The sequence below is a fragment of the Lissotriton vulgaris genome, chromosome 11 (assembly GCF_964263255.1).
Source record: "Lissotriton vulgaris chromosome 11, aLisVul1.2, whole genome shotgun sequence".
Classification (NCBI taxonomy): Eukaryota; Metazoa; Chordata; class Amphibia; order Caudata; family Salamandridae; genus Lissotriton; species Lissotriton vulgaris.
In genome coordinates, this window is record NC_141699.1 from 351,640,420 (window position 1) to 351,666,959 (window position 26,540).

The 26,540-nt window shown below is 44.6% G+C and overlaps 1 protein-coding gene across 2 annotated transcripts in view; it reads left to right on the forward strand.

Annotated features, from left to right (window-relative positions):
• SLC7A4 (solute carrier family 7 member 4) overlaps positions 1-26,540 on the forward strand; it is a 197,812-nt gene that overhangs the window by 66,574 nt on the left and 104,698 nt on the right. For both annotated transcript variants that reach the window (XM_086943320.1, XM_086943321.1), the window contains exon 3: positions 21,860-22,548. In XM_086943320.1, coding sequence (XP_086799446.1) covers positions 21,860-22,548 — 689 coding nt within the window. The remainder of the gene's footprint in view (positions 1-21,859; positions 22,549-26,540) is intronic.

Genomic DNA, 26,540 nt, shown 5'->3' on the forward strand with positions numbered 1-26,540 from the left:
GACGGTCTTGGTGATAGGATAAAGCGGGGGATTGTATTACAATACTTGAAACGCTATGCCCCAGATGTGATCTTACTACAGGAGACACACTTGGTTGGAAATACATGCCACGCACTGAACAGACGGGGCTACCGTCTGACGGCCCACTCAGGGTTTACCTCAGGGTCGAGAGGGGTGGGGGTCATGGTAAGAATTTCCCTCCCCTTGTAGATAGATGAAGTAGTGTTGGACGACAGGGGCCGCTATTCAGCTATTACGGGTCGGTGGGAGGGGAAAACGATCTCCATCTTGTCTGTATATGTCCCCCTTGGCCTGCAGGCCACCACATTTGCTGACTTGAGTGATGTGATCCTGGGGTTTCCCGACGGCATACTGGTAGTGCGTGGCGACTTTAATTCTGTAGTTAGTGGGGATGAAGATCGTAGCCCCCCAAGAGCCCTGCCTACGGCACAGCTTTGGCTCGGGAAGCTCCTGAACACGCTGGGTCTAGTCGATTGTTGGAGGCAACTGCACCCTGGACAGCTCCAGTATACATTCTATTCGGGAGCCCATGGGAGTCTCTCGAGATTAGACTATATCCTTGTACCAGCAGCACAGATGGTCTCTGTAGGGGAAATTAGACATTTGCCCCGGGGGATCTCTGACCACTCTCCGCTTTGGCTTACAGTCGACATACAGTTGGGTGCCGAGGGCCGGATCGCCCCGATCAACCCCTGGCACCTTCGTAATCCTAAGATCAGGTCGGAGGTGGTGAATTGTATGGACTACTACTTCGCTGAGAATGAGGGATCGGTATCCTCCCCTGTTACATTGTGGGAGGCATATAAACCAGTAATTCGTGGTCAAGTCCTGTCCCTCATTGCCAGCGAGAGGAGGCGTAGGAATGCTGCAGTGGTGGATCTGGAAAATGAAATCATTGACTTGGAAAGGCAGATGGAGTCCGGGGTCACTACGGAGGTGTTGCATTCTCTGGCCTTGAAACAATCTGACTACAAGGTGCTGATCACTGATGCGGCCAAGGCGATGCACCGGGAGCAACAGAGGTGCTTGTATGATGTTGGTGATAAGGCGGGAAAGTTGATTGCATGGTTGGACAAACGGGATAGATTGAACCGGGTGGTGCCTGTTGTTGAAAGGATGGATGGTGAGCGTGTCGTGGACCCGATTGATATAGTCCAAGTTTTTGCCCAGCATTTTCAGGCGGTGTATGCGCCGGTTTCTGATAGGCCGGAAGAGGACTCGCATTTATTACTTCGTGATATCGCCTTGCCTAGCCTGTCGGATTCGGACAAGGAGCTTATGGAGGCGGATTTTTTCCACCGATGAAGTAGCGCTCGCTATCCGTTCACTTCACTCTGGGAAGGCCTCGGGCCCGAACGGGATACCGGTGGAATTGTATAAACTATGCCCCGACAAAATGGCGCCGTACCTTCGTCGGATGTACATGTCCTCGCGAGATCTCGGATTTCTTCCTCGAGATCAGAGACTAACATCTATTGTGGTCATTCATAAAGATGGCAAGCCCCGTGATCATTGCTCATCGTATTGGCCGATTTCGCTCTTGAATGTTGAGCCCAAAATTCTCGCAAAACTCCTGGCAAATCGGCTGATTACGGTGATTGCTGACTTGATCCTTCCGGACCAATCTGGATTTATACCCCACCGTAATACCGCGCTCAATCTACGTCGCCTTCATGGCGTCTTGGCGAGGGTGGGGTCACTTGGGGAGCCGGCCTTCTTGGTTTCCCTTGATGCCTCGATGACCTTTGACACGGTGGAGTGGCCGTATTTGTGGGCTGCCCTTGCTAAGTTCGGCTTCGGCCCTAAATTCATTGGGTGGATTAAGCTTTTGTATGAGCAGCCCCTGGCACAGGTGGTGGTTAACGGCAGGGCTTCGGAACCCTTCGCCCTCGGACGCGGAACGCGACAAGGGTGCCCCTTGTCACCGCTTCTCTTTGCGCTTGCCCTTGAGCCCCTGGCCGCATGGCTACGTTGGGAACTGTCGCTTAAGGGCATCCGATGGTCGCCTGACTTCGAGGACCGGGTATCGATTTATGCCGACGATATATTGCTGTATCTTACCTCTCCTCGTAAGTCATTGGGAGTCCTGTTTGATGTGCTACGCTCCTTTGGGAGGAATTCCGGTTTGGTCATTAACTGGGCCAAGTCCTGTATTTATCCACTCACGGACGATGTGCTTCTTCTTCCCCGCAATTGTCCGATACCAGTTTCTGAAGTTGGTTTTAAATACCTAGGGATCCACATCTCACTGGAACCCAAAGCTCGCTATGAGCGGAATTTGTTGCCTCCGCTTTCCCGGCTTCGGTCGGATGTTGCTGCGTGGTGTGGCTTGCCACTCTCCCCCTTGGGAAGGGCGGCCCTGTTCAAAATGATGTCTCTCCCCCGCTTCCTGTATGCCATTAAAAATACGCTTGATTTGGTACCTGCTAGCTATTTTCGAGAGATCGAGGGCTTGCAGAGGAAGTTGTTGTGGGGCGGGCGACCGCGTATCGCATTGGTGAAATTGACTTTGCCCTGGTATGATGGAGGTATCGCGTTGCCCGACATCAAACGCTATTACTGGGCATCCCAGTTGAGTGCTGTGAACCACGCTATGTACGGCCCTGTCCCAAACCCCGCGTTTGAGATGGACAGATGGCAATTGCCCGGGGGTGATTATAATCGAGCGCTCTATTCTAGAGCCGACCGGAAACACCTCACCGGCCCTACTGCAGTTGCGGTGCGAGTCTGGGGAAGTGCGACCGCCACCACGGGATAGATGGATAAACTGACTAAGTCGACTCCTTTGTATACCGCGGAAGCACTAGGTGGCCTGTGGACGTCGAAGGGCTTTGACAGATGGGATCTCATCGGTATCAGCAAGGTGGGCGACCTTTGGACTAAGGGCAAAGTCAAGACCTTCAAGGTACTCCAGCGGGAATATAAACTGGGGAAATTTACCGGTACCTTCAAATCAGCCATGCGCTGAACTCGGTTTTCCCGGCTGGTACTACGATCCCGGAGTCCTCTCCTCTTGAGGATAGAGTGCTTGACGGGTACGTCCCCGACAGCACTATATCTCTTATCTATAAGAAACTGATTAACGATCGCTCGGACCTCCTTCTACAATTGCGGAATGCTTGGACCAGTGACGGGCTAGAATTGGACGATGAAGACTGGCAGGCGGCGATATCTTCCCCCAAAGAGGTCGCTATTCCGGCACGACTTAGGCTGGTGCAACTTAAAATATTGCATCGGGTGTATGTTACGGGCCCACGACTGGTACATATGGGTTTTTCTGAGGATGGGTTGTGCAGGCGTGGATGTGGTATGTTGGCTACCTTTTTGCATATCCTATGGGAATGTCCAGAGGTGGCGGTGTTCTGGCGCCGAGTGCACGCGGTTATGGGTGAGATGACGGGTGTTGTGTTGTTGCCTGAGGCCAGACACTGTCTTTTGAATGTTTGGGAGCCGAATGACTGTAATGTTGCTCAAACTCAATGGGTCACATTGGGTAATATGGTCGCTAAGCGAGATATAACCCAGCTGTGGGGTTCTCAGAGGCCCCCATCGCTCCTCGCATGGAAAGAAGACATGGACTGGTCCATGTTAGGGAAATAACTGTATATGTCCCTCGGGGCAGACCTAAGAAATGGGGTAGGATCTGGGGTCAATGGAATGCGTACCGTGGAGAGATTTGCACCCCCCCATTCACTGCCATTCCGGATCCACTTCTCCTCCCTTGACTGTGCGTTCCCGAAACTTAGCTTTTGTCGACTACATTGTATTGTTTTGCCCCTGGGTTCCCCCCTCCCCTCCCCAATATTTCTCCTCCTTCATGTTGTAGCATGTCTTCCACCTAGCTCCCACTGCCATATGGGACAGAGCAATTATCGAACAGTTACGCCTCGATCTTCTTTGTGATTTGTTTGTTGTTTTATTTATATACAATGTGAAACTTTTAACTAATCCTCACTATACCACATGCTTTTACAAGATCACAAGATATCGCTGCCGGACCCTCGGGTTGTCGGCTGAAGAGCTGTGTACTTTGGTGTTGATATTGCTCTGTGCGACTGACAGCCTCCGTGGTTGTAGGTCTGTAATTGTCTCTTTCTTTACATAATAAAGGTTTAAAAAAAAAAAAAAAAAAAGAATTAAACTAGTAATTATCGCAATATGAGACATTAAAACAGTATATACAGCAATTAAGTTAAAAAGGTTTGTCTCCTACGCCACATCTTAAATAGATAACGAGAAACCGCAAACACAATGGGAGGATGAGTATCATAAGTCAATATCCTACAGGCCTGTGTGAAATGCAAAAGTCCCAAGTTCTTACAAATAGGTGTCAACCAGCATTTTCTAATTGCAGAATAGGCAGGGCAGAAGAACAGTACATGGGTTACATTCTCAGTTTTGTAGCTACATGCAGGTCAAACTTCATTGTTGGGTTTTAACCATTTAGATGTAAAGGACCTAATGGGAAGAGTGCCATGCCTTAACTGTAGATATAGCTTTCACGCAACTGGGGGTTCAATTAGGCCCATGAATTCCTCAACTTTAGGTTCTGGTTTAACTAGGAGGAACTCAGATGTCAACCTGCCCAGTGATGCAGAGCTCATTAGTGTTTGGTAATTTAACATACGTATCTGAGAAAGGAGTTCATTCTTAGATATCCCGAGGCAAAAGATCTCAGGGGTTTCCCACAATTCAAGAAAACCTAGCCGGGTGCTAACAGCACTAATATGCTGCAGCCAAGGGATCTTTTTGTTTTTAAGAAGAGACCAAATCTCAGAGAATTCCGCTCTGTACACAGCCAATTCAGGGACTGACCACAACCTCTTCCAGTACATAATTGGTCTAGCACTTATGATCTCGTCTATTGGCAGCATGCCAAGATCAAATCTAAGGGGGATCAAAGGCGTACTAGATGGTAACCCAATTAAGTTTCTAACAAAAGACCGCTCCACCTTTGTAAGATTTGTTATCTGCTTGTGCCCCCAGAGTTCAGCCCCATAAGTTGCTGCCAATCTAGCCTGGTGACAATATATCTCCAGGGCTGGGGTCACCGGCCTAAAAGTAGACTCTTTAAAAACTTTACTTATGCTCCCCGCTAACTAGGATAGCTTGAGTGTAGATTTAGCAATCTGCATGTTCCAATCAAAATTCTTGGTCAGAGTGACACCCAAATAAACAAATGTTTTAACCCTTTCAAGGGAGGTAGCATGTAAAACAGGGCTTGGGCGTACGCGCTTAGGGGGGTTAAAAATCATAAACTTTGTTTTTTCTAAATTGATTTCCAATCCCCAAAGGTCGCAAAACTCCACAAAGCCATCAAATGTTTTTTGAATGCCCAATGACTTTCTAGACAACAACAAAGTGTCGTTCTGCGAACATCAGAGCGGGCACTCTACCTGTAGCCAATTTAGGGGCATCATTGTTTACCACACCATTCAGATGTTCCACAAGGCCATTTATGTAGAGGCTAAATAAGGTTGGTGCCAACACGCACCCTTGGCGAACTCCTTTTTGAACAGGAAATTGGTCTGTGAGTTCGCCATGCCTACTGCACCTGACCTGGGCAAAGTTGTTTACATGTAGCCTAGAAAGAATGGCTAACAAATAGGGCGGGAGGCCCAGGTCTGCTAGTACTCTCCACAATTTATCACGCGGGACCACCTTTGCTGTTTTCCAGTACAAGACCTTCAGGCGAAATATCTGATCTAGGGTGGATGTGCCGGATCTAAAGCCTGCCTGGAGTATAGACAATATCCCATTTTCCTCGATCCACCTAAGAATCCTATCAAGGATAACCCTCCCCATCAGTTTTTGAGATGTATCGATTAGGCTGATGGGTCTATAGTTAGAGGGGGTTAATGGGCAGCCCTTTTTTAGAATAGGCACGATTTCTGCTCCTAACCAAGTAGGAGGCAGGTCGTCTCCCTGCAGAATGCCATTGAATAAAACAACCAAATAGGGGGCCCAGATTTTCGGTTGTGTCCTAAACAAATCCCCTGGCAATTTGTCCAAAGCTGGAGCCTTATTAGGAAGCAATTTATCTATAGCTGTCTCTACCTCAGTCAAGGTAAAAAGTTCATCTGGGGCGAGGCGTGAGGGGACTGCAATTAACCATCCCCGCTCTTCAGCCCCGCTGACACTTTGAGGTTGCTGGAGTTCAAGAGTACTAACAGGCATTCCATCAAACTCAGAGGTGCCATAAAGAGCACAAAAGTGGCTTTCCCAGATTGAAGGGGCAATGTTGGGGGCAAGTGCGGGGGTATGCCCACTAAGTCCAGTTGCTACAATGGACCAAAATAATTTGGAGTCTTTGGATCTAAGTGAGAACCCATTTCCTCCCACATAGTGGCCTCCCGTTCCTTCTTGGCATCACAGATTGCCGTTTTATACATGATGCGATGGGCCCTAATTGCCTCCCTGTTATTGGTTTTTATTGCTGTAAGATGGGCCTTTTTGGCCTTCTGACAAGAGGTATTAAACCATCGAGAAGTCGTGGTACGGGGCTGGTTTGCCCTTCTCACTGGATACAAAATATCTTTTAGTATAGCAACCAATTAAATGTGTATTTCAGATGCCCTACCCAGATGGCCAAATTTCCCCATATCTTCAATGAGTGGAATGACAGTCTCATATAATTGGTCGAGTTTACTAGTGGACATCTGGAGGTCTGGCCATTTAACCCTACGCCTACAGTTTGTTATTATTAAAGGCACAGTGGCGCAATGTTCAACCGGAGTTTGGCATTTCAACCCAAAGCCCCCCGGCTTAAGTGACAGGACCAGGGCATTATGGTCATTGTCAGATCTTTCAATGACCCTGAACTCATACAGCCTGTCCCAGTGCCTGGCCTCTATGAAGATATAATCGATTACGGAGGTACTGGGTTTTAATCGATTAAACACGTCTTTCCCTGGTCTATCAGGCTCCACCCTCCCGTTGCATGCTCGTAATGATGTCGCTGACGCAAATGACTGCAATTGCAGAACTAGAGGGGTCCACGCCTTGACCCGGGTAGTCAGTGGCTCAGGGATGGCCCACAGCAAATCAACCTCATCAGGGTCACCCAGATTCGGATCCACGAGTGGCTCAAAGTGACAGTTAAAATCTCCACCCAGGATTAACACGGTGGAGGAGTCAATCGACTGAATGAAGGTTAACAAGGTTTCAATAGCCTCTGACTCAAGGCCCCGCCTAACTGGCCTTGATTATACATTAATCAAAGCAATATTTGGCCCATTTGACATACTCAGCAATACACACTGGACATCCAGTGAATTAGTTGGGATTTGTGATGCCTTAACTCCTAGGTGCGTACCAACCCATATGGACAGCCCACCGAAGGCCTACCCCTCTCGCCCATACTTGCCAAGACATCGTATCTTGCTAAACCCTGAACCCTACTTTCATTTAACGCCCAGGTTTCCTGCAACATACAAACAGCATGTAAAGCCTTAAAGGAGCCCCACTCTGGAATGGGCAATTTACTCTTAAGACCTGCCACATTCCAAGAGAGGATTTTAACATGGGCAACCGACAAGTCTTGCTTAATTGGTTCACAATCCAAAGACCCAGCAAGGTCATTGATAACAAAAGGGCTAAGATCTGTCCCCAGCTTAGGCTCACAATTCAGTAGATGTCGGTCATCAGAAGAAGTGACAATTGCGGGATGAGTAGTTTGTTCTGTTGCCTGGACTTGCGCTAGGGGGCTTGGTTTAGCATTTGCATCTTGGGTCTCAGTAGCAGGTGGCATGTTGATAGGGTACCCCGTTTGTCAATCGCAGTCATCAAAGCCTGAGAAGGCATTGAATCTGTTTGCGACTTCCAGCGGGGTAAATGGTAACAAATGGTCCATCCTCCTATTTCCTAACAAATGGTCCATCCTCCTATTTCAGTTTCTATGGCTCCTGAAAGGTACGGTATCCCACCCAAATACATTTTCAGCAGTCATAGGATTAGGTGCATGCATCATATACCGGTTGTTAGATGGTATAGGCACTTTGATCTGCGGGCAGGCTAGAGCCCCAGGGTAGATTATAGGGGTCACTAGAGATCTCGGATAAAAATAAGTCAAGTCACATGGAACGATGGAATTACCAACGTTCCCTGGAATCCAGTTTAGGATATGTCTAACAGCTCCAGTATCTCTAAAATTGATAACAATTAGGTCCCCCTTTATGTCTTTCACTCTACTTCCCAACCAGGGGAGTCGCCGAACATGCAGAACCTCTCCATTAATATTAAAAGGAAGTGGTCGATTTTTGGCTAAGCCAGTGCATGGTTTTATTTTTTAGCTGAGGAAACCCTTCACTCCTGCAATCCTCTAATGTCAGGACTCCCGTGAGCACAACCACAAAAGAAACCGCCTGTGGGGGTAGTTCAACTTGGCGCCCCCTATGCTTCTCTGCCCTAACTGGGCTGGTAGTTCCCCTATCATCTCGCATGTTTCCTGTGGAAGGTTTATTCCCCGCCTTCGGAGCTTCACTAGCAACATGCGGTACTGGTTGTTGGACTGATTTAGGGGGTATTGCCCTGTATTGTTTAGGGTTCATAGGCTTGCTAATTTTGTTTGTACCCTTATGGGCAACAGGGGTAGGAGTGTGGCACTGGCTTCACAAGGTCCTTAAGTAACCCAGCATTGTTACTTATAGCCAGTTCTAGATTCCCCAGCCGTTGCTCTACCCTCTTCAACCTCTCTATTATGGGTAATATAAATGACCTAATTAAGTGTTCAATACTTTCAAGAGGGACAGCAGACAATGCTTCCTTAGGCGGACAGTGTAGAGGAGTAACTAGACCTGATGGAGTTAGTACAGTCAATACAGGGGCAGTTTCCGTAGGAGCCGTTGGTTTTGGGACAGTTGTTACAGTGGCTTTTGAGGTAGGTGCAGTTGTTACAGTGGCCTTTATGGTTTTACCAAAGTCTGAGTGGCTAATCTTGCTTCTTTGCGGTTCGCCACCCCTCTTTCTTCTTTTATTTGATGGCGGACCATGAACTTTGGGCGTGGCTGGTTACCTAACCTTCTTTTTTTTTAATGGTCTCAACTACTGGTAAAGGTGGCTCAACTATCACATCTACTCCTATGATAGAATTGCTTGAAAGGGATACATTATCTGTGTACAAAGTGTTGGAAGTATCAAATAGAGGGGGCGTGTCTCGCAAAAGTATAGGGACACTATCTGTGGATAAAGGGTCCTCGTTTTCAGTGTGGGAACTTGCATCAAATGAAATGGTTTGTTGCAAAAAGTCCAAGGGAGGTCTACTTTTCATACATTCAATAGAGCGACGTCGCTCAGCCCTACGCTCGGCCAAAGCATACTCCCTTTCTAAATCTGAGGCAACCTTAGTAAAGTAGTTATCTAATGTACCTTTACTAATCCCCCCTACGTTTACAGGTGTGGATTTATCAAGGGTCGCTGCCATGACGGTTAACCAACCAAAGAGTATACCCAAATAATCCTTTGCAACGTGTTAGGGTATGGGCCCAGCCCGGCCTCCTCGAGCCTCTGAGGGCCTCAGAGGGCCCGCCCTTTGCCCGGGCTTCGCCCGGCTCGTCCCGCGATGCGCATTTCCGGTGCTAATTTGAAGCACCTGGTCGGCTCTGGGCATTGCCGGCGATGTTCAAGGTCCCCCACTGCCTTATGGGAGATGTAGTCAATTAGGCAGTGACTACTCGCTGGTCCCAATGCGAGCGTTTCCCGCGAAGCGGGAAACGCGAGGAGTAGCTGCTTGTGGCGTCCAGTGGGGTTTTTTAAAAGTCTGCCCCTATTCCAAAGTCCTGCTTTGGCTGCTGCTCTCACGCTGTGTCTCTGCGAAAAAGCTTTCCCAAAAGTTCTTCCTTCGGTGCTAATTTGAAGCACCTGGTCGGCTCTGGGCGTTGCCGGCGATGTTCAAGGTCCCCCACTGCCTTATGGGAGATGTAGTCAATTAGGCAGTGACTACTCGCTGGTCCCAATGCGAGCGTTTCCCGCAAAGCGGGAAACGCAAGGAGTAGCTGCTTGTGGCGTCCAGTGGGGTTTTTTAAAAGTCTGCCCCTATTCCAAAGTCCTGCTTTGGCTGCTGCTCTCACGCTGTGTCTCTGCGAAAAAGCTTTCCCAAAAGTTCTTCCTTCGGTGCTAATTTGAAGCACCTGGTCGGCTCTGGGCGTTGCCGGCGATGTTCAAGGTCCCCCACTGCCTTATGGGAGATGTAGTCAATTAGGCAGTGACTACTCGCTGGTCCCAATGCGAGCGTTTCCCGCAAAGCGGGAAACGCAAGGAGTAGCTGCTTGTGGCGTCCAGTGGGGTTTTTTAAAAGTCTGCCCCTTTTCCAAAGTCCTGCTTTGGCTGCTGCTCTCACGCTGTGTCTCTGCGAAAAAGGTTTCCCCAGTACAAACAAATGAAATAAATCAGCATACAGTCATGAAAAGAAGTACAATCAAATTGACCTAACAGCAACAAATCTCATACTAAGAATGTGTATTGCTTCAGAAAACATATTCTTAGCATGAGATTTGTTGCTTATGATTTAATTGGAATAGTTGTTCAGTCATGCACTGTTAGGTCAATTTGATTTTACTCCCCGATCAATCATTAATTAACAAAAGATTACCGCATATCAAATCCCTTGTAGGCTAATTTCACTCTTTACACTACAGTATGTAGCACTTCTGCCACTGGCTCCTTTGCACTGTAAGTGATGGTGTTTATCCTGCTCACATGTAAACATCCGGCTTAAAAGAAGTTCACTTCACTGCCAAGAATTGTGTGGCAATGCTTGTACTTTCCCAGTCCTTTTTTTTCCTCTGCATTCTGTGTTCTGTTTACTATTTGTTTAGAAATCCCTATGTATTTGTTTTTAGATATCTTTTTATTAGCATTGAAGATATGAGAAACAAAACAGAGGGGAGAGGATGTAGTCTTACGGCTAGAGCGGTCGACCTCGAAGCTGGGGAAACCGGTTCGACTCTGGGCAACGACGCTCAGCATCCTGTGATTCTGGGCAAATCACGTAATCCCCCGTGCCGCCTAACAAGATGAATGTGTCCCCCTGTAACGAAACTGGTGCTCATGTAAAGTGCTCTGATACTCGATGTCTCGGGTCTAGTTCAATATAAAACTCTAAAACAAACAAACAAACAACAGACAGAACTTTGCCTGGGCGAGGTGGAGGCAGAGGGATGGGGGGAGCAGGGACAGAAGGGGAGAAGAGAGGGGTTGGGTGGGGGCACAGCATTAATCATAGCATGACAATGAATAATAAGCATTTGACGGTGTCATTTGCTACATGTCAAAACAGAAGAGCAAACCAAAAGAAACCACCAGGGACAACCTGAACCCTGCCTAGAGGAATACAACCTTAGGACCTAGCATAGGATCAACACACAGACGGTACCACATGCCTAGGTGTGCGTTCAACTGGGGACTCAGCATGACGCAGCAGTGTCCTGCTCATGACGTTGGGTTGACTCAGGGAGGGCACTCATGTCTAGCATTAACATCTGGTCTACGATCTCCCGATGCCTGAGAAGAAGAGTCCATTTGACGCAAAAAGAAGAGAAAAGGTTCCCCTATGTATCTAAATGATGTCTTCAAGGTACCATAATTCAATCAATAGAACCTTTTTAATAATCCTATTTTCCTGTGATATGCATTAAAACGAAAAATTGTTTATATACCTGTCCTGCGTGCTATGAAGATGACAGTGTTCGATTCTAAACATATATGCAAGTTAATTTTGTTGTTGTATCTCAATGCATGCAGGCAAGCACAGTTTCTGTGGTATTTGTGTGCAAAAAAACCAAGCATTTGCAGTGCAATAGGTCTCGCATTAGGAAAGTTTGAGCTATTGGTATTGTAAATGGCAAAGTTTTTATTTATGTGTTGGTTTTGAAAATAGCGAAATTAATAGCTTTGTCATTTACAATGCCAATAGTTATAACTTTCGTAAATGTGATACCTATAGCATTTGTAATGCAATATGTTTTGTATTTACATGACTTAGATGTATTGATATTACAAATAACAATGGCGTTTAAATTTTTTAAATAACTAATACTTAAATAAAAGTTATTGTAATTTATAATGGCAATAGCTTAAACTTTTCTAAAGAACTTTTGTGAAATTATGTTCAGTGTATTTTATTGTGACAAAAATCCAAGAACAGAAGTGAAATATTAACATCTTTTTGTGACATTTGCAATAAAGCTTGAAACATTGATAACGTATATTTGAACCAGTTGTTGTTGAATGGTTGCACAGATTGATTCTGTGGTGGCACTGAGTGATGTTGTGGTGGCGACGAGTGATGCTGTACCGTTCAGTGATGCTGTGGTAGCGTATAGTGATATTGTGGTGCCCTGAGTGATGCTGTGGTGCTGCTGAGTGATGCTGTGGTGATGCAATAGATAAAGTGAGTGCGATAGATAGATAGAGGGCGGGCGATAGAGGGAGGGCGACAGATAGAGAGAGTGAGGGCGATAGATAAACAGAGTAAAGCGAAAGATAGATAGATAGACAGAGTGAGGGCGATCGCAAGATAGATAGATAGTGATGGCGATAGATCGAGTGAGTGCGATAAATAGACAGATAGCGTTAGGGCGATAGATAGATAGATAGATAGATAGATAGATAGATAGATAGAGTGAGGGCAATAGATAGAGTGAGGGCGATAGATAGAGTGAGGGCGATAGATAGAGTGAGGGCGATAGATAGAGTGAGGGCGATAGATACAGTGAGGGCGATAGAGTGGGGGCGATAGATAGAGTAATTATGTGCTGTGTATTTATGTGGCACTGAGTGGTATTTGGAGCGTATGTTGCGTTGAGCGCAGTGTAAATATGTAGCATATTATTATGTGGCACTGAGTGGTATTTCGCGTGTATGTTGCATTGAGTGCAGTGTAATTATGTGGCATGTAACTATGTGGCACTGAGTGGTATTTGGAGTGTATGTTGCATTGCGTAGAGTGTAATTATGTTGCATGTAATTAAGTGGCACTGAGTTGTATTATGAGGAGTGTATGTTGTATTTAGTTGAGTGTAATTGTGTGTCGTGTAATTATGTGGCACTGAGGGGTATTGTTTGGAGTGTATGTTGCATTGAGTGCAGTGTAATTATGTAGCATATCATTATGTGGCACTGAGTGGTATTGTGTGGAGTGTGTGTTGCATTCAGTAGAATGTAATTATGTGGCGCAAAAGATCCTCTTGCAATGCACGTGTGAGATGCTGTTGAATTACACGGGAAATCCCTTGTACCAGACAGCCGGAAAGTTAATCATGCATTTCACTGAAGAGATGACCCGCTGTTGCCTTGGCCAAAGACATCCTCTTGAAATGCGCAATTGAGATGCTCTTTGAAAACGCGGAAGACATAGATGGAGAGATAGTTGAACATTTCACTGAAGACATGCTGTGGTGTTGCACGTGAAGATGCTTTGACAAAGTAGCAGCGACATGCTCTTCTGCACAAGGACAATCGCTGCAAGTGTGTGGACTAGATTTGGAGAATCTGTGCTTCTCACATGGACAACTGTATGTGGCCAGCTCATGCGTCGGAAAACCTTCTGATTTATTTGTGTACGCACCAGACGGAAAAACAAAAAATACTGTGTATCCACAAGCACTTGAATAAATAAACAGAATTAAAACAACACTTTAAAATGTTTTCCATATTAAAATGAAAAAGTTTCAATAAAAATGACACAATGTAAATTAAATGTTATCATAACAAGTGTCCTTAAAGTTCCTTTCTTCTGAGATCGCAGCAACACGCAGAAAAGGTTTATGGCAAAAAAGATTTTTTTAAATCGACCCAGAAGGGCCCACATAATCTTTCAAATACTGAAATTGTCAGCGAATTTGTGAGCATCGTCGACAGTTATGCCCCCAAACGGAAATCGATTTGTCGATCTACATCTAAAGCACGAAAGAAAAAGGCATTACAAGCTTCAGAAACAGACGAGCAACAGGAAGCAAGATTAGAAGCTGTTTGAACACAAACTGGTCAAACACGTTCTTCTCAAACGAACGAGCAACGAAAATCAAGATTGTAAGCCGATCGAGTACGCACTGCTCAAGCTTGTTGTTCACAAACGAACGAGCAACGAGAATGAAGATTGGAAACAGATCGATTACGCACTGCTCAAGCCCGCTCGAATGAAACAGGAGAGCAACGAGAATTAAGATTGGAAACCAATCAATTACGCACTGCTCAAGCCCACTCGAATGAAACAGGAGAGCAACGAGAATCAAGATTGGAAGCCAATCGAGTATGCACTGCTCAAGCCACACTTTCAAATGTTTTCCATATTAAAAAGAATACATTTTAAAAAAAAATGAAACCATGTAAATTGAATGTTATCATATCGAGTTGCCTTGAATTTCCTTTCTTATGAGATCGCAGAAACGCGGAACGGGTAAGCTAGTCTGAAATAAGAATCAAGATCCTCAGTTATGCTCTCAAGCTCAAAGTTTGTGATTCCTACTGAGCTAGTTAATTTAAAAAAACTCAAATGGTGTTAATGACTAGTTAGACAGCTGTGCCAATAAACATACTTGCGGGTAATACAACTCAAGTGCGCTAAGTCATTCTAAATTATTCCTTCTCCAAATCTTTACTGTAAATGTGCTTGATTCTAAGCTATCAGGTTTCCTGTATGCCCATGTATTATTCACTTCAAGATCGATGTAGCTGTATCACCTCAGTGTCTTTGAACGATGTCTGCAACGTCAGTAGTGCTGAAGGTTCAAAGTTGTCCACTTTTACTCTACTGTATTGAAAAACCTAATGCTAGGACTAACAGGCTTTACAATAACCAACATATCAGGCTCCCAAGTTGGAACACCTAGGAGACAGTTTTACAACCATTCTCTGGTTATACCAGTGCAATAATCTACTTCTCAATTTCCATTCCTGTACTTAGGGCCATATTTAGATTTCGGTGAATGGGTTACTCCGTTACAATGGTGACGGATATCCCGTCTGAGGAAATATAACTCCCAGAGGATATTATGGGATTTATATTTCGGTAGACGGGATATCTGCCACCATTGTGACAGAATAACCGGTCCACCGAAATATAAATCAGACCCTTAGTCTGTCAAATTAGCAGAGACGAGTTCAACAATTCAGATACTTTTTTATTTCATGAAACAATTTTTATTGATTTTGTCATACAAAAGTATCAACCGTACAGTGCAGATGATCTCAGACCGCTTCAGAGTAACAATTGCATATGTACTTAACATTCAATACTTTGTAACCCATAATAGCCCCCCATTTTCCCTAGATCTTTTTGTGTTTGTGGGGCATGCTCTTGCAGTGTAGATGCCCTATTTTCGTTTTGCACACCAGCCGATTCGCCTATGCCACACCTCCACCGTGGATGGGTTCTATGAGTGCCACATATGGGCTATGTCTCTTTTGGCAATCAGTGTCCTTAGGTCCACCAGAGAATGATCTCTGCTACTTACCCCTAGGCCCTCCTTTAGGCCAAGGAGAACTATGCAGGAGAGATAAGTCAATGGGCAATTTCAACATTCAGGATAAGGAGCAAAAAATAGAGGCTCAATAACTCTCAATCACTGGACAGGCTCAGACTACATGAAAGAAATCGGCTGCCTCTTCACTACAGCGAGAGCATGCAGGTGATGAGTGCTGCCCCGCTCTCCAAAGCCTCACTGGTGTCGGATATTTTTATTTATTTAGAAAGTTTTGTATAGCGCAAACACGATCTTTGAGGGTATGGGAGCGTTGTGCATGAAGAGATAACACGATTAGCACTTGGACTGATTAACATGCAAACATATGCATGAGACAAACAAATCAACAGTTATGAATAAGCTATCAGTGACTGGAGTAAAATAAAGCACATCCAAGACAGGAAAGACTACATAAAAGTTTGCTGTCTGAATCTATTCAGTGTCAATGAAATGTTGAATTAGGGTAAGAACTTAGTCAGTAGATATGATTTGGCTTCTCTTTTGAAGGCGTAGGTGGAGGAGATTAGGCGAAGGTCCTGTGGTAAAGTATTCCATATCTTGAGAGCGACAGCTGAGAATGCTGTAGCCCCCGTTTTCTTTTAGTGGGTTTGTTGGGGTTTCTGCAACAAGGTGAGCGCACTTCGTGAGGATCTGCTGCCCCCTGATTTTTCTAGCTTTTGTGCCAGGTAACTGGGGGTGTTGAAGTGTAGCTCTTTGTGTGTCATGCAAGCAATTTTTATATGGATTCTTGCTTCATATGGTAGCCAATTTAAGGTTTTTCGAGCTGGTGAGATGTGTGCATTTCTTTTTGTTCCAAGGACCAGTCTTGCTGCTGCATTGAGAGAGGCTCTAAGTGGTGCTAGTTTGTATTTAGGTAGGCCACACAGTGTGGCACTGTCGTAATCCAATCTGGGTAATACTAGGGCTTGTACTGCTTGTTTTAGATCTTCATAAGGTAAGTATGGTTTCAGTTTCCACAGAATGCTCGGTTAGTAGTTGCTCCTTTAGTGGCAGCACTAATATGATTCTGCATATTTAGGTGTTTGTCTAATGTAATACCTAAGGATCTGGCAGAGTCTATGATGTGGGGCGAGCAATTGAGTGCTGGAAGGTGATTCAGCCACAGATCAATCTTGATGTTATTATTTGGTGGAGAGATGAGAAGAAATTCTGTTTTAGCAGCGTTGTGTTTGAGGTGGGTAACCGTGAGCCAGAGGAGTGTATTTTGTAATATGGAGGTGAGGGCTATAATGTCATCTGGAGAGGCAATCTTGAGATATAGCTGGCTATGAGATATGTAGAAAGTTCAATTGAATCAGGCAGAACCTGGAGAAAATTGCCAGTTCTCATGGCACCATGAGAACTTCCATCTGTTCACTGTCCTCTAAAAGGCCTATTTGTGATTCCCAGTGAGCTCTCAAAGGAACAAATAGGTCAGGGAATTAATGCCCAGGGATCTAAAAACACAGGAGATGCCACCCTGCCCCAGGGGACTCAGAAGCACTTTGACATTCACAGGCTGAACTCGGGTGCCTCCCCAATAGATGCTCTGTGGGAAAGCATGGTATGGTGAAGTTGCAAGAACTTGTAGATATGGGATAGATGAATGCTGAAGTCTGTCTGCGGGTCTTGAAAGGACCAGTTATGTGCCCCCTGCCATATGTCCCTTATTCTGGAGATGCCTATAAGATCCCATTTCACAAATCCAACCAAGTTAGCCACTTAGCCCAACCAGTTAGCTCTCCAGAGGGGAGTCTTAAACGTAATCCTGCCCTCTCAACCAGTCCAGCTCAACACAGATCTTCGCATCAGGAAAATCACACTAGTAAGATCGGGCTCGGGTGCTCCAAATAGCTTATCTATCGATGGTATCCCAAACCATGGGCACCAATTCCACCCTGTAGGTTGGATCTTCACAGCCTCTGTTAAGCCTGTCATACAGGACCATACACTGAGAGGCCCAGTAGTACAGTTGTAAGTCCGCCACTGCCAGTATCCTATCCGAGGTAGATTGCACACATTTCCTTAAGGCAATGCATGGTACCCAGTCTTACCATAGGAAGGAGCGCTCCCTGGTCTTTATCCCCACAAACCACTGTTTAGGAAGCAGATACAGTATTTTTTGTACAACATATAAGAGCAGTGGTAGGACCATAATTTTGAAAAGAGCTACCCTCCAAAGTAGTAGTAGAGTGGCATGCGGTTCCAGGTCTCTCCACATCTGGCTGACCATTGGTGTCAAGTATTGGGACCAGGTAGGTGCTAGGAGCAGGGAGATATGTATTCCTAGATACAGGAAGCTCAACCTGTAGACTGGCACATGAGTCTGCCAGGCCGTCCCCACCATATTCCCGGTTAAGGGGACCAGGAGGAATTTGGACCAGGTAACAAGCAGGCCAGAGGCCTGACCATATTATTCTAACTTGCGAAGCAGTCTCGGCGCCTTAGTCTCCAGGTCAGCAACAAAAAGAAAGACATCATCTGTGTATAAGGTAATATGGTCTTCTAGGCCATCTCCCCATTAGAACCCTAGAACCTGGACATCGTCCTGCACCCATGTCACCAGTGGCTTCAACGCCAAGGTGATGAGGAGCGGAGATAGCAGGCAAACTTGTCTGGTGCGTGGTGCCACACTCTATCAGAAAGCCCTGTTATAGAACCCTATTCACCCTTACTTATGTTGCAGGACCAGCGTTTAATGCCCTTACATAAGACACAAAGTGGGGCCCTAAACCCAGGTGCTGCAGCGTGTCCCTCAGGAAGGCCCAGTCAATCGAGGGAATCAAAAGCTTTTTCAAGGTCGATGAGGAGGAAAGCGCAAGGCTCTGTGAGCTGATTTCAGTATGCCTCGGCTGTATGTACCCTATGGTTACAGTGTTGTGTATGTTGGAGCATAAAACATCATTGGTCTAAATGAATCCGCTTGTGTATGACTTTCGGGAGTCTGTTGGCCAGAATCTTGGCATATAATTTGAGTTCTCAATAACAGAAGAAAATTGAACAATAGGATGCACAGCCTTTGGTTGCTGCCCGGCTTTGTGTATGACCACTGTTGTTACCACATTCAGTTCTTCTGTGAAGTGGCCCCTTTGCCCTAGTTTAATTGAGCCAACAAGTCGGGAAGTAGTGATTTATGGAGGTTCTATTCAACCAGGAACCCTTCGGGACCCGGTGGCTATTGGCATTCATATAGGAGAGAGCCTTGTCTATCTCCGTAAAGTAAAAGGTCATTCCCGGTCAGCCCTGTCCCATGCCGGTAGTCTGGCAGTAGCACGTTTGCTATCAATGGTGTAGAGAACTCCTGTGAGGGCCTCACACATTTTGTGTAAAAGGCTTGATAATACTCCAGGAAGTGGAATCAATCTCCTGGGCCTCAGTGGTCCTCCACTGCTCTGGGTTCACAATCCCCCCACAATCAGGGATGTATGTATAGGCTGCAGTATCCACAACGCAGCTGTGGTCTGCCAGCCGGTGTGGATCCCCTGGTCATCGGGCATTGCGCACTGTCTCCAGGACACAGGAGTAGGCTTAGTGTGCAATCCCCTTTAAAGGACCGCCTCCAAGAGCCTCGCCTTTCAGGCTGACTGGTTCCCAGCATCCACCATGTTGCGCACACCCACATATTACAGGTCGAGCACCATTGGGCCAAAACTGTAGCCCCTTAGTGGCAATCGGGGCCTCACCGAGACACATCAGGTACTTCTAAGCCTCTCCCTCACTCCTGCCGGCAAGAGAGTACCAACAGCAAGGGTGCCGATAGTCTCAACCGAAGAATCGCCAGCTCATGGAGGAGCGACCGCCATCTTGACCATCAGGCCACAAACAACAATTCATATATTTAAAAAGCGGATCATACCTCTTTGGTGATGGGTAGCCAGATCTGATTTTCCCTAAAGCCACCTTTGGTTTGTAAAAAATGTATTGTCTAGTTTTCTTGTCCCTTTGGTACCTGAACACAACAGGGCAATAATTAAGACGGGTTAACGCATATAATCTGGAAATCTGGTACTCCAGGAGGTGGGGGGGGGGGGGGGGGGGTTGAATTATAAACTCACAGAAATGAGGTGGACAAATGTAAATTTTTTCAGGTGCCATACTCAACAGGGTACATAAAGTACTGGGCATTCACAATATTTCCACTTATCTCCAGTCATATATAGGAAACCTCTTATTGTTTTGTCTCTTGAGAATCTAGTGTTTATCAGCTTGAGAGACGACCTTTAGGAACACAGGAACTGAAGTTTATGTGGATTCAGAATCCACCTTCTTTTTTTTGGTACGTTGCTCAAAGATTACATACCTTCCCCTTTCATCTCCGTCTTGGTCCACAAGTGTACATTGAGTGGTCTGAAGGTGTTGCAGGCAGCTAGTCTAAAACCCTGGAATGACCCAACGGTGTCCCTGATTCCACAGACTTGAAAACAATTGACTAGCGCCAAACCCTTCAAGACAGCCTTGCCTTGAGTACTGCATTCCACTCAAAGTGCCCCTTTGAGTACCTCATGCCCCCAACAATGCTCCCTCCTTAAGTACCGCATTCCATCTACGGGAGCATGTTCCTTCCGAGGTAATTCAACCCCCCCCCCCCCATCCCCCCTCCAAGACACTTGGGCCCTTCAGAAGCGCCTTGTTTCTGCCTGTACCTCCTATTCTTTAGAAAACGCCTCGTTCCTCCAAGGGAAGCATGGTATCTTACAAGGCGCTGTACTTCTTCCAAGGCACCCTTTTCCCCCAAAACAGCTGGCTTTTATTGTGGCTCCCCTTCCTCCTAAGGCACCTCATTCAGCCCAAGGCACCTTCCTCCCCTGACGGCACGCTATTTCCTCAACGAAGACTATTCCCTCAATGGCACCCTATTCCTTCAATAGCACCGTAATCCCTCAATGCACTGTATTCTCTCAATGTACAGTATTCTCTCAATGGTATCATATGCCCTCAACTCACACTATTCCCTCAACGCACACTGTTCCCTCAATGCAACCACACCCCCTCAACTCTATTCCCTCAATGGCACCCCATTTCTTCAACGCACACTGTTCCCTCCAAGCAACCAATTCCCTCAGCCCACACTATTCCTTCAATGCACAGTATTCTTTCAATTGTACCATATTCTCTTGACGGAAACTATTCCCTTAATGGCACCATATTCCCTCAACTAATTACTCCATAACACACAATCCCACTCCACATAATCTGTATAATTTCTATATAATCCATATAATTACTATACACAATACTACTGCATGCCATGCCACATAATTCCATTATACATAACTCCACTCAACACCACACATTCCATGCCACACAATTACACAACAAACAATTCCAATCCAACTCACATAATTCCAATCCACACCTCATACATGTACTCCACTAAACGCAAAGCTATCCACACATTTCTATACCACACAATTCAACTCCACACATTTCCAATCCACACCACACAATTCAACACCAAACCACATAATACAACTCAACAATACAATTACACAACACACCTAATACATCCAGTACACTCCACACAATTCCACATCCTGCCACAACATTCAACTGCACACCATATAATTAAACTCCACTGCACTAAATACCCTTCCTTATAATTACACTCCAGAACACACAATCCCACTCCACATAATTTCAAAACATGCAATACCATATAATTAATATCCACATAATTCTACATCACACAATGCCACATAATTCTACAACACAACTCCACGCCACACAATGACATAACTAACTAATCCAATCCCTCTCACATAATTCCAGTATACACCACATTCATACACTCCGTGACACATAGGTAAAAGACATTACCATTTACAATGCCAATAGCTCTAACTCAAACAAATGCAAGACCTATTGCATTTCCAATGCTTGTTATACAAGACTGTCTGTGACTCCAGCCTCTTCTTCTGTGATATCACACATCTCAGGCTGTAGCCACATTCTCTGGGTCTCACTTAGGCTCTCCTTAGCCTCTTTTTATGCCATGTTCAGCTTACAGCTTTTTTGTGTGTGATGTAGTCCTCCGCCTTGTCTTCTAGGATCACAGACATGGGCTGCCTCCTAGCACTCTGTAATGTTATACTTGGATCTGTAGACTTGATGTCAAATGCAGATTGTCACATCAAACTAGGCATGTAGGCTTGTTGTAGCAAAATCTGGTTATATGTTTGTTCTCTGTTATTTCAGACGTTGTTGCATAGAAAGAGCGTCTGGCTTTTGTTGTCACTGAACATGCTGATATACCTTGATATTTTACTATCACATTTGGTTTATCCCATACATTTATGAGTTTCCTATTGCTAGGTGCAGTGTCTTATGCTCTACCAGCTTGTAAAATATTAACCGTTTGCTTCTTTTTTATCTCCTAGCTATGAATACAGTTCTGCTGAGCAACCTCTTTTCCCTTCCACGTATTGTCTATGCCATGGCAGAAGACGGCTTGTTTTTTAAGGTGTTCTCTAGAGTCAACCCTCACACCCAGGTCCCGGTGATCGGCATTGTAGTCTTCGGCATTCTCATGGCTTTGACAGCACTCATTCTTGACCTGGAAGCCCTTGTTCAGTTCCTCTCAATTGGCACCCTGCTGGCCTATACCTTTGTTGCGGCAAGTATAATTGTCTTGCGCTTCCAGCCGGAGAAGACTGACGTAGAACCTCCAGCCGAGCACCCACCAACCCCTCCACAAGTTGAAAGTGAGGGGCACACTGAGATTGGAGGGGAGTTGAAGGAGTATGAATCCTTTTCGGATAAACTACAGCTGGTGGAGATTGAGAAACGAGCTAAACAACGCAGAGAGCCCGGACAGCTGAAGGTCGGTTTTGAGCCCTACCTTAAGTTCCTGAGCGATTTCTACCCAGGGGAAGTGGTGACCATCGCTGTGGTCACCATGATGGTCTCCGCTATCTGCATGTCCTCCATCTTGGTTTTTGGCGACACTTACCTGCACCTCCCAACATGGGCCTACATCCTGCTGCTGGTCCTGTTTACCATTGGATTTCTCGTCAGCCTCTTTTTCATTTGGGTCCACGAACAGCAACAAAAAAGGAAAACGTTTCAGGTATGTTGTTTAGTTTTCTCTGATGGTGGCATTAGAGGTAGGGCGAAGGAAGCAAACGTCTTGGATTATAATATAAAAATCAAGCATTTTTTTCCCTTGTGATTCTTTTCTCTGCTTTGTTAACAATGATCTCCACTTAACCTTCCTTATTTGGAATATACAAAGCGTGACTGGAAGCAGTAAACTGTCATGAAATTTGAGAATTGTGGCTAAAGATGTATACATTTCCCAGAATGAAAAGCCGCTTCTAATGTATTAAGTCCAACATCCCTGGGCTTCGGGAAAATAAAATATGACAATCATCTGAGCAAGTATTTTAAGGAAGGAAAGATATCTAATAATAAAATCCTGACCCTCTATGGTATAGGAAACTGATTTTTTTTTCTCTGTTGCATTGCTTGTAACAAGTTAAAACAGAACACCCATTCTACTCAGTTAATGTTGATGTTAATGTTAATGAAATTTATAAGACTGCACCAATACCAAACGGTGTCTTGGCGCTGAGGACACAAGTAACCTGCTGTGCACCTAGCCCTGGAACAGCCATGTTTTTAAGTTTCTCCTGAAACCGACAAGTGAACTGGCACCCCTGATCTCTAGTGGAAGAGAGTTCCACAATCTCGATGTGCCATAGTGAAAACCACGGCCACCCCAATGAGATAATAATTCATAGCCCTACATTTGCCTACTTTAGCAAAGTCTCAAGCAACACTTGCATTTACACTTTGGAGCCTTGCCCAAGCTATACCGCTCTTTTACTAACCCTTTGCACACTTATCATCCTAATCCACTCTCAGTAGTGAATCCACTCCCACCTTTACCCAAGACTAGCAGTTTTGCTGACACCTTCACCCACTCACTGCATAACTCCTACTCGCACATTCAAAAATATGTATTACTGATTGTGCTTTTGCTTACACCTCCCAGTCAAAGGTAAGTAAGAAAATGTTTTTTTTTTTACTCGCATCACCTGTCTGTACCAGAGTTTTATACTTTTTAATCCTCACCAAACCCATCACTGTTTCTAGCACACCTCCACCCTTTTTTGCGGCGGGGAGGGGGGAGGGGGGGGGGGGGGTTTGGGAGGTTGCGTTTTATATAGTGTGAACTCGAACCGAAGGTATAAGAACTCTTTACATGAGCACCATTTGTCTTACAGATGGACAAATTCACTTTTGGTAGGCACGGGAGTTAAGTGATTTGCCCAGAATCACAGGATGTTGAGCGTTCCTGTTGAGACTTGAACCCGGTTCCCCAGCTCCCATGTCGACGGGCTATAGCTGTTAGGCCTTATTTTTACTTACGGCACTCTTAATACTCACACTCTCACCCAAGTTTTGGTCAATTTTACCTGAACATCACTGCCTAAACCAATCCCAGTTAAACTGATTTAATGTTTTTAAGGTTTGCTTATTTTTAATATTAAGTGGGGTTTCCGATGCCAAACGAAGAAGGTCCATTAAAGATATTCCGGGTTCTCACCACTTTCCATCCACTATACTTGCGTGTTCATTTCAGCTTCCATATCTAAATATCACTTTGACTATGCTTGCAAACACTTTTCTGCCATTCAGTATGTCTGCCTGCACTATGCCAGGCTACATTTGCGCACCATTGGCATTTCCATTTAGGGTTGACTCTTTCTTCGTGCAAGGAGGTGGAGATAGCAAATCTAAGAGGATTACACCACATACTGGGGTGAATAATCGTTTCAAGGAGAAAGACTTGACATTTGTCTCCCAAAGAAATTGACTCGCAAGATCGCTGTTCCAGTTCACTCGCGCCATAGGAGTATATTGGCTTATCTGCTTTTTAAATTCTATTCATTGGTGAAGGATACATTCAAATCTTTGCAATTGCAGATTAACATTTCCCTTTCCAACAGCTGATATTTTCAATCACACATTCCAATTTTTTCCTCTTTCAAAAAGTTTCACTTTTTCTGATGACAGCTGTGCGGATGCAGATCACTTGTGTACCGGGGTACAGAAGATCAGCATAGAACAGCAGGCGTGATATTGACCTGCATAAGAAATGCCTAGGCTTTCCTGTTTTTAGTTTCTATTTTTGGTAAATTCTGGTGGGGTTTTTTCAGTGTTTTCAATATCTTAAAAAACAGTTTTTCTCAGTGGTTACACATTTTCGCGCCACTAAAAACAACAGAAAAGGTGTTTTTCCAGTGTTTATGAAATGTTTTGCTTTTATTATTGCTTGCTTTCTGCACTGAAAGAACATGGTATATAGACAGTGTACTTATAGTGTATATGAGGTCCAAATAGATTTTTGCAAATTAATCTTATTGTAGTACACCATACAACACTTCTTCAGTGAGCCTTTAGGTCATGTGCACTCGCTCTTTCCTTCTCATGTAAACTTCTGTGAAAAGGCCCTCTCAGCATTCATAGCCTCTTGGGCTGAGAACCATCAGCTAAGGGACACAGTTGGTATGACTCTTTCTTTGATGCCACATAAAGCACAAAATGATAAATATTTGTGTTTTAGTTCCTGTGCATAAGAAAACAGTGCACCAGAATGGACTAAAAAGGCAATAGCATCCTTCATTAACTCTGAAGATTGTAAAGTTGCTTTCAGCATACCATCTAACATGTGGCAAGGATCTCCTACAGGGAATAACTTCAGCTCGGGTATCAATTTTGACAGGTCATCACACAACTATTTTATATACTTAGCTGAATCACTGCAAATACAAACAATATCACTCCAATCTTTGTTGAACTTGGAAAGAACCTTTTTTGCAGAGCATTACAAGTGACACTGCGTTCCATGTTTTCCAAAAGTCTGGTGTCATGTTTTCACCACTATCCCAGATGCTTGGTGATATATATATACTTGTCACTATACCTTGCATTGAATGTTTAAAGCCTGAGGTGTTGGAAATTCACCTACTATCAATACTGACCCACTAGAAACTATCGTCTGATGTATTAAGGGTTTTTACCCATTCTCAGTGGGTAAATGTGATGACACATATTAGGAAAGATTTTTATGAAACCAGCCATTTTACCTGTCAGTGAAAGAATCAAACGCAGACAATATATCAAACATGCGTTTGATATTTCCTGATTCTCTATAGTTTATAAAATAATTAAACTAGACCTAAAACATGAAACTAAACCCTGCATCTTTAGACCAAAGGCCACACAACTGAAAAAAGTAAAAGGAAGAAGAAACAATATTTTAGTGGCATCCCTAAAGAACAAAACTCAAGCAGAATAACGTTAGCCAGTCTTTCTTACTGCTAGCTTTTATAACAAAGTTGCATTGTATTGACCCCTTCAGAAAGATAAAATGACTTCACTCTCTTTTTTCTTTCTTTGAATGGCGCTTAGTTTATGGTTGTCCAGGTGTTTTTTCAGTGTTTATATGTTTTAACCGGTGAGGGCTATTTTTCTTTCGGTGGGGTTTTATAAGTTATTATAGGTTTAAACCTAAAACCCCACAGCCTAGAAATGCCCTTGGCAGATAGGCAGTACTGAGCTGTGGGTCAAGGGAAAATGCAGCGCCTGTTCTAAAAAATGGAATAGTTGCTTTGATGTGCTCAAGCGCATAATGTTAATTAACAGTATCAAAAACAGGTTTTTTATTCTGTAAAGAAGGTGACTTTGTAGACTAACTCATAATTTAGGTTTCCAGCTATGAAGGGGGGTGATACGTCTATACATGTCTTGTGTAATCGTAATACAACTGAAACTGATCTTTTTTTATACAGATAATTTAGAACTACATTTCAGAGTACGTGGCACACATTAAGAAATCTCATTTGAGTGAATTTAACCACAGAATGAGATACACCTGAGTCAAAAACAACTTCAAAACCAGTATTCACAATATAGCAGTAGTAAAAATTAACACACTGCAAAATAAAAAAATAAAAACCTTCAAAATACAGGGCCCGTTAACATGGACAACCAGTGATGTTGTTTAGCTCATTGTATGCACGAAATGTACTGCTGAGATGTTTTTTTTTTTTT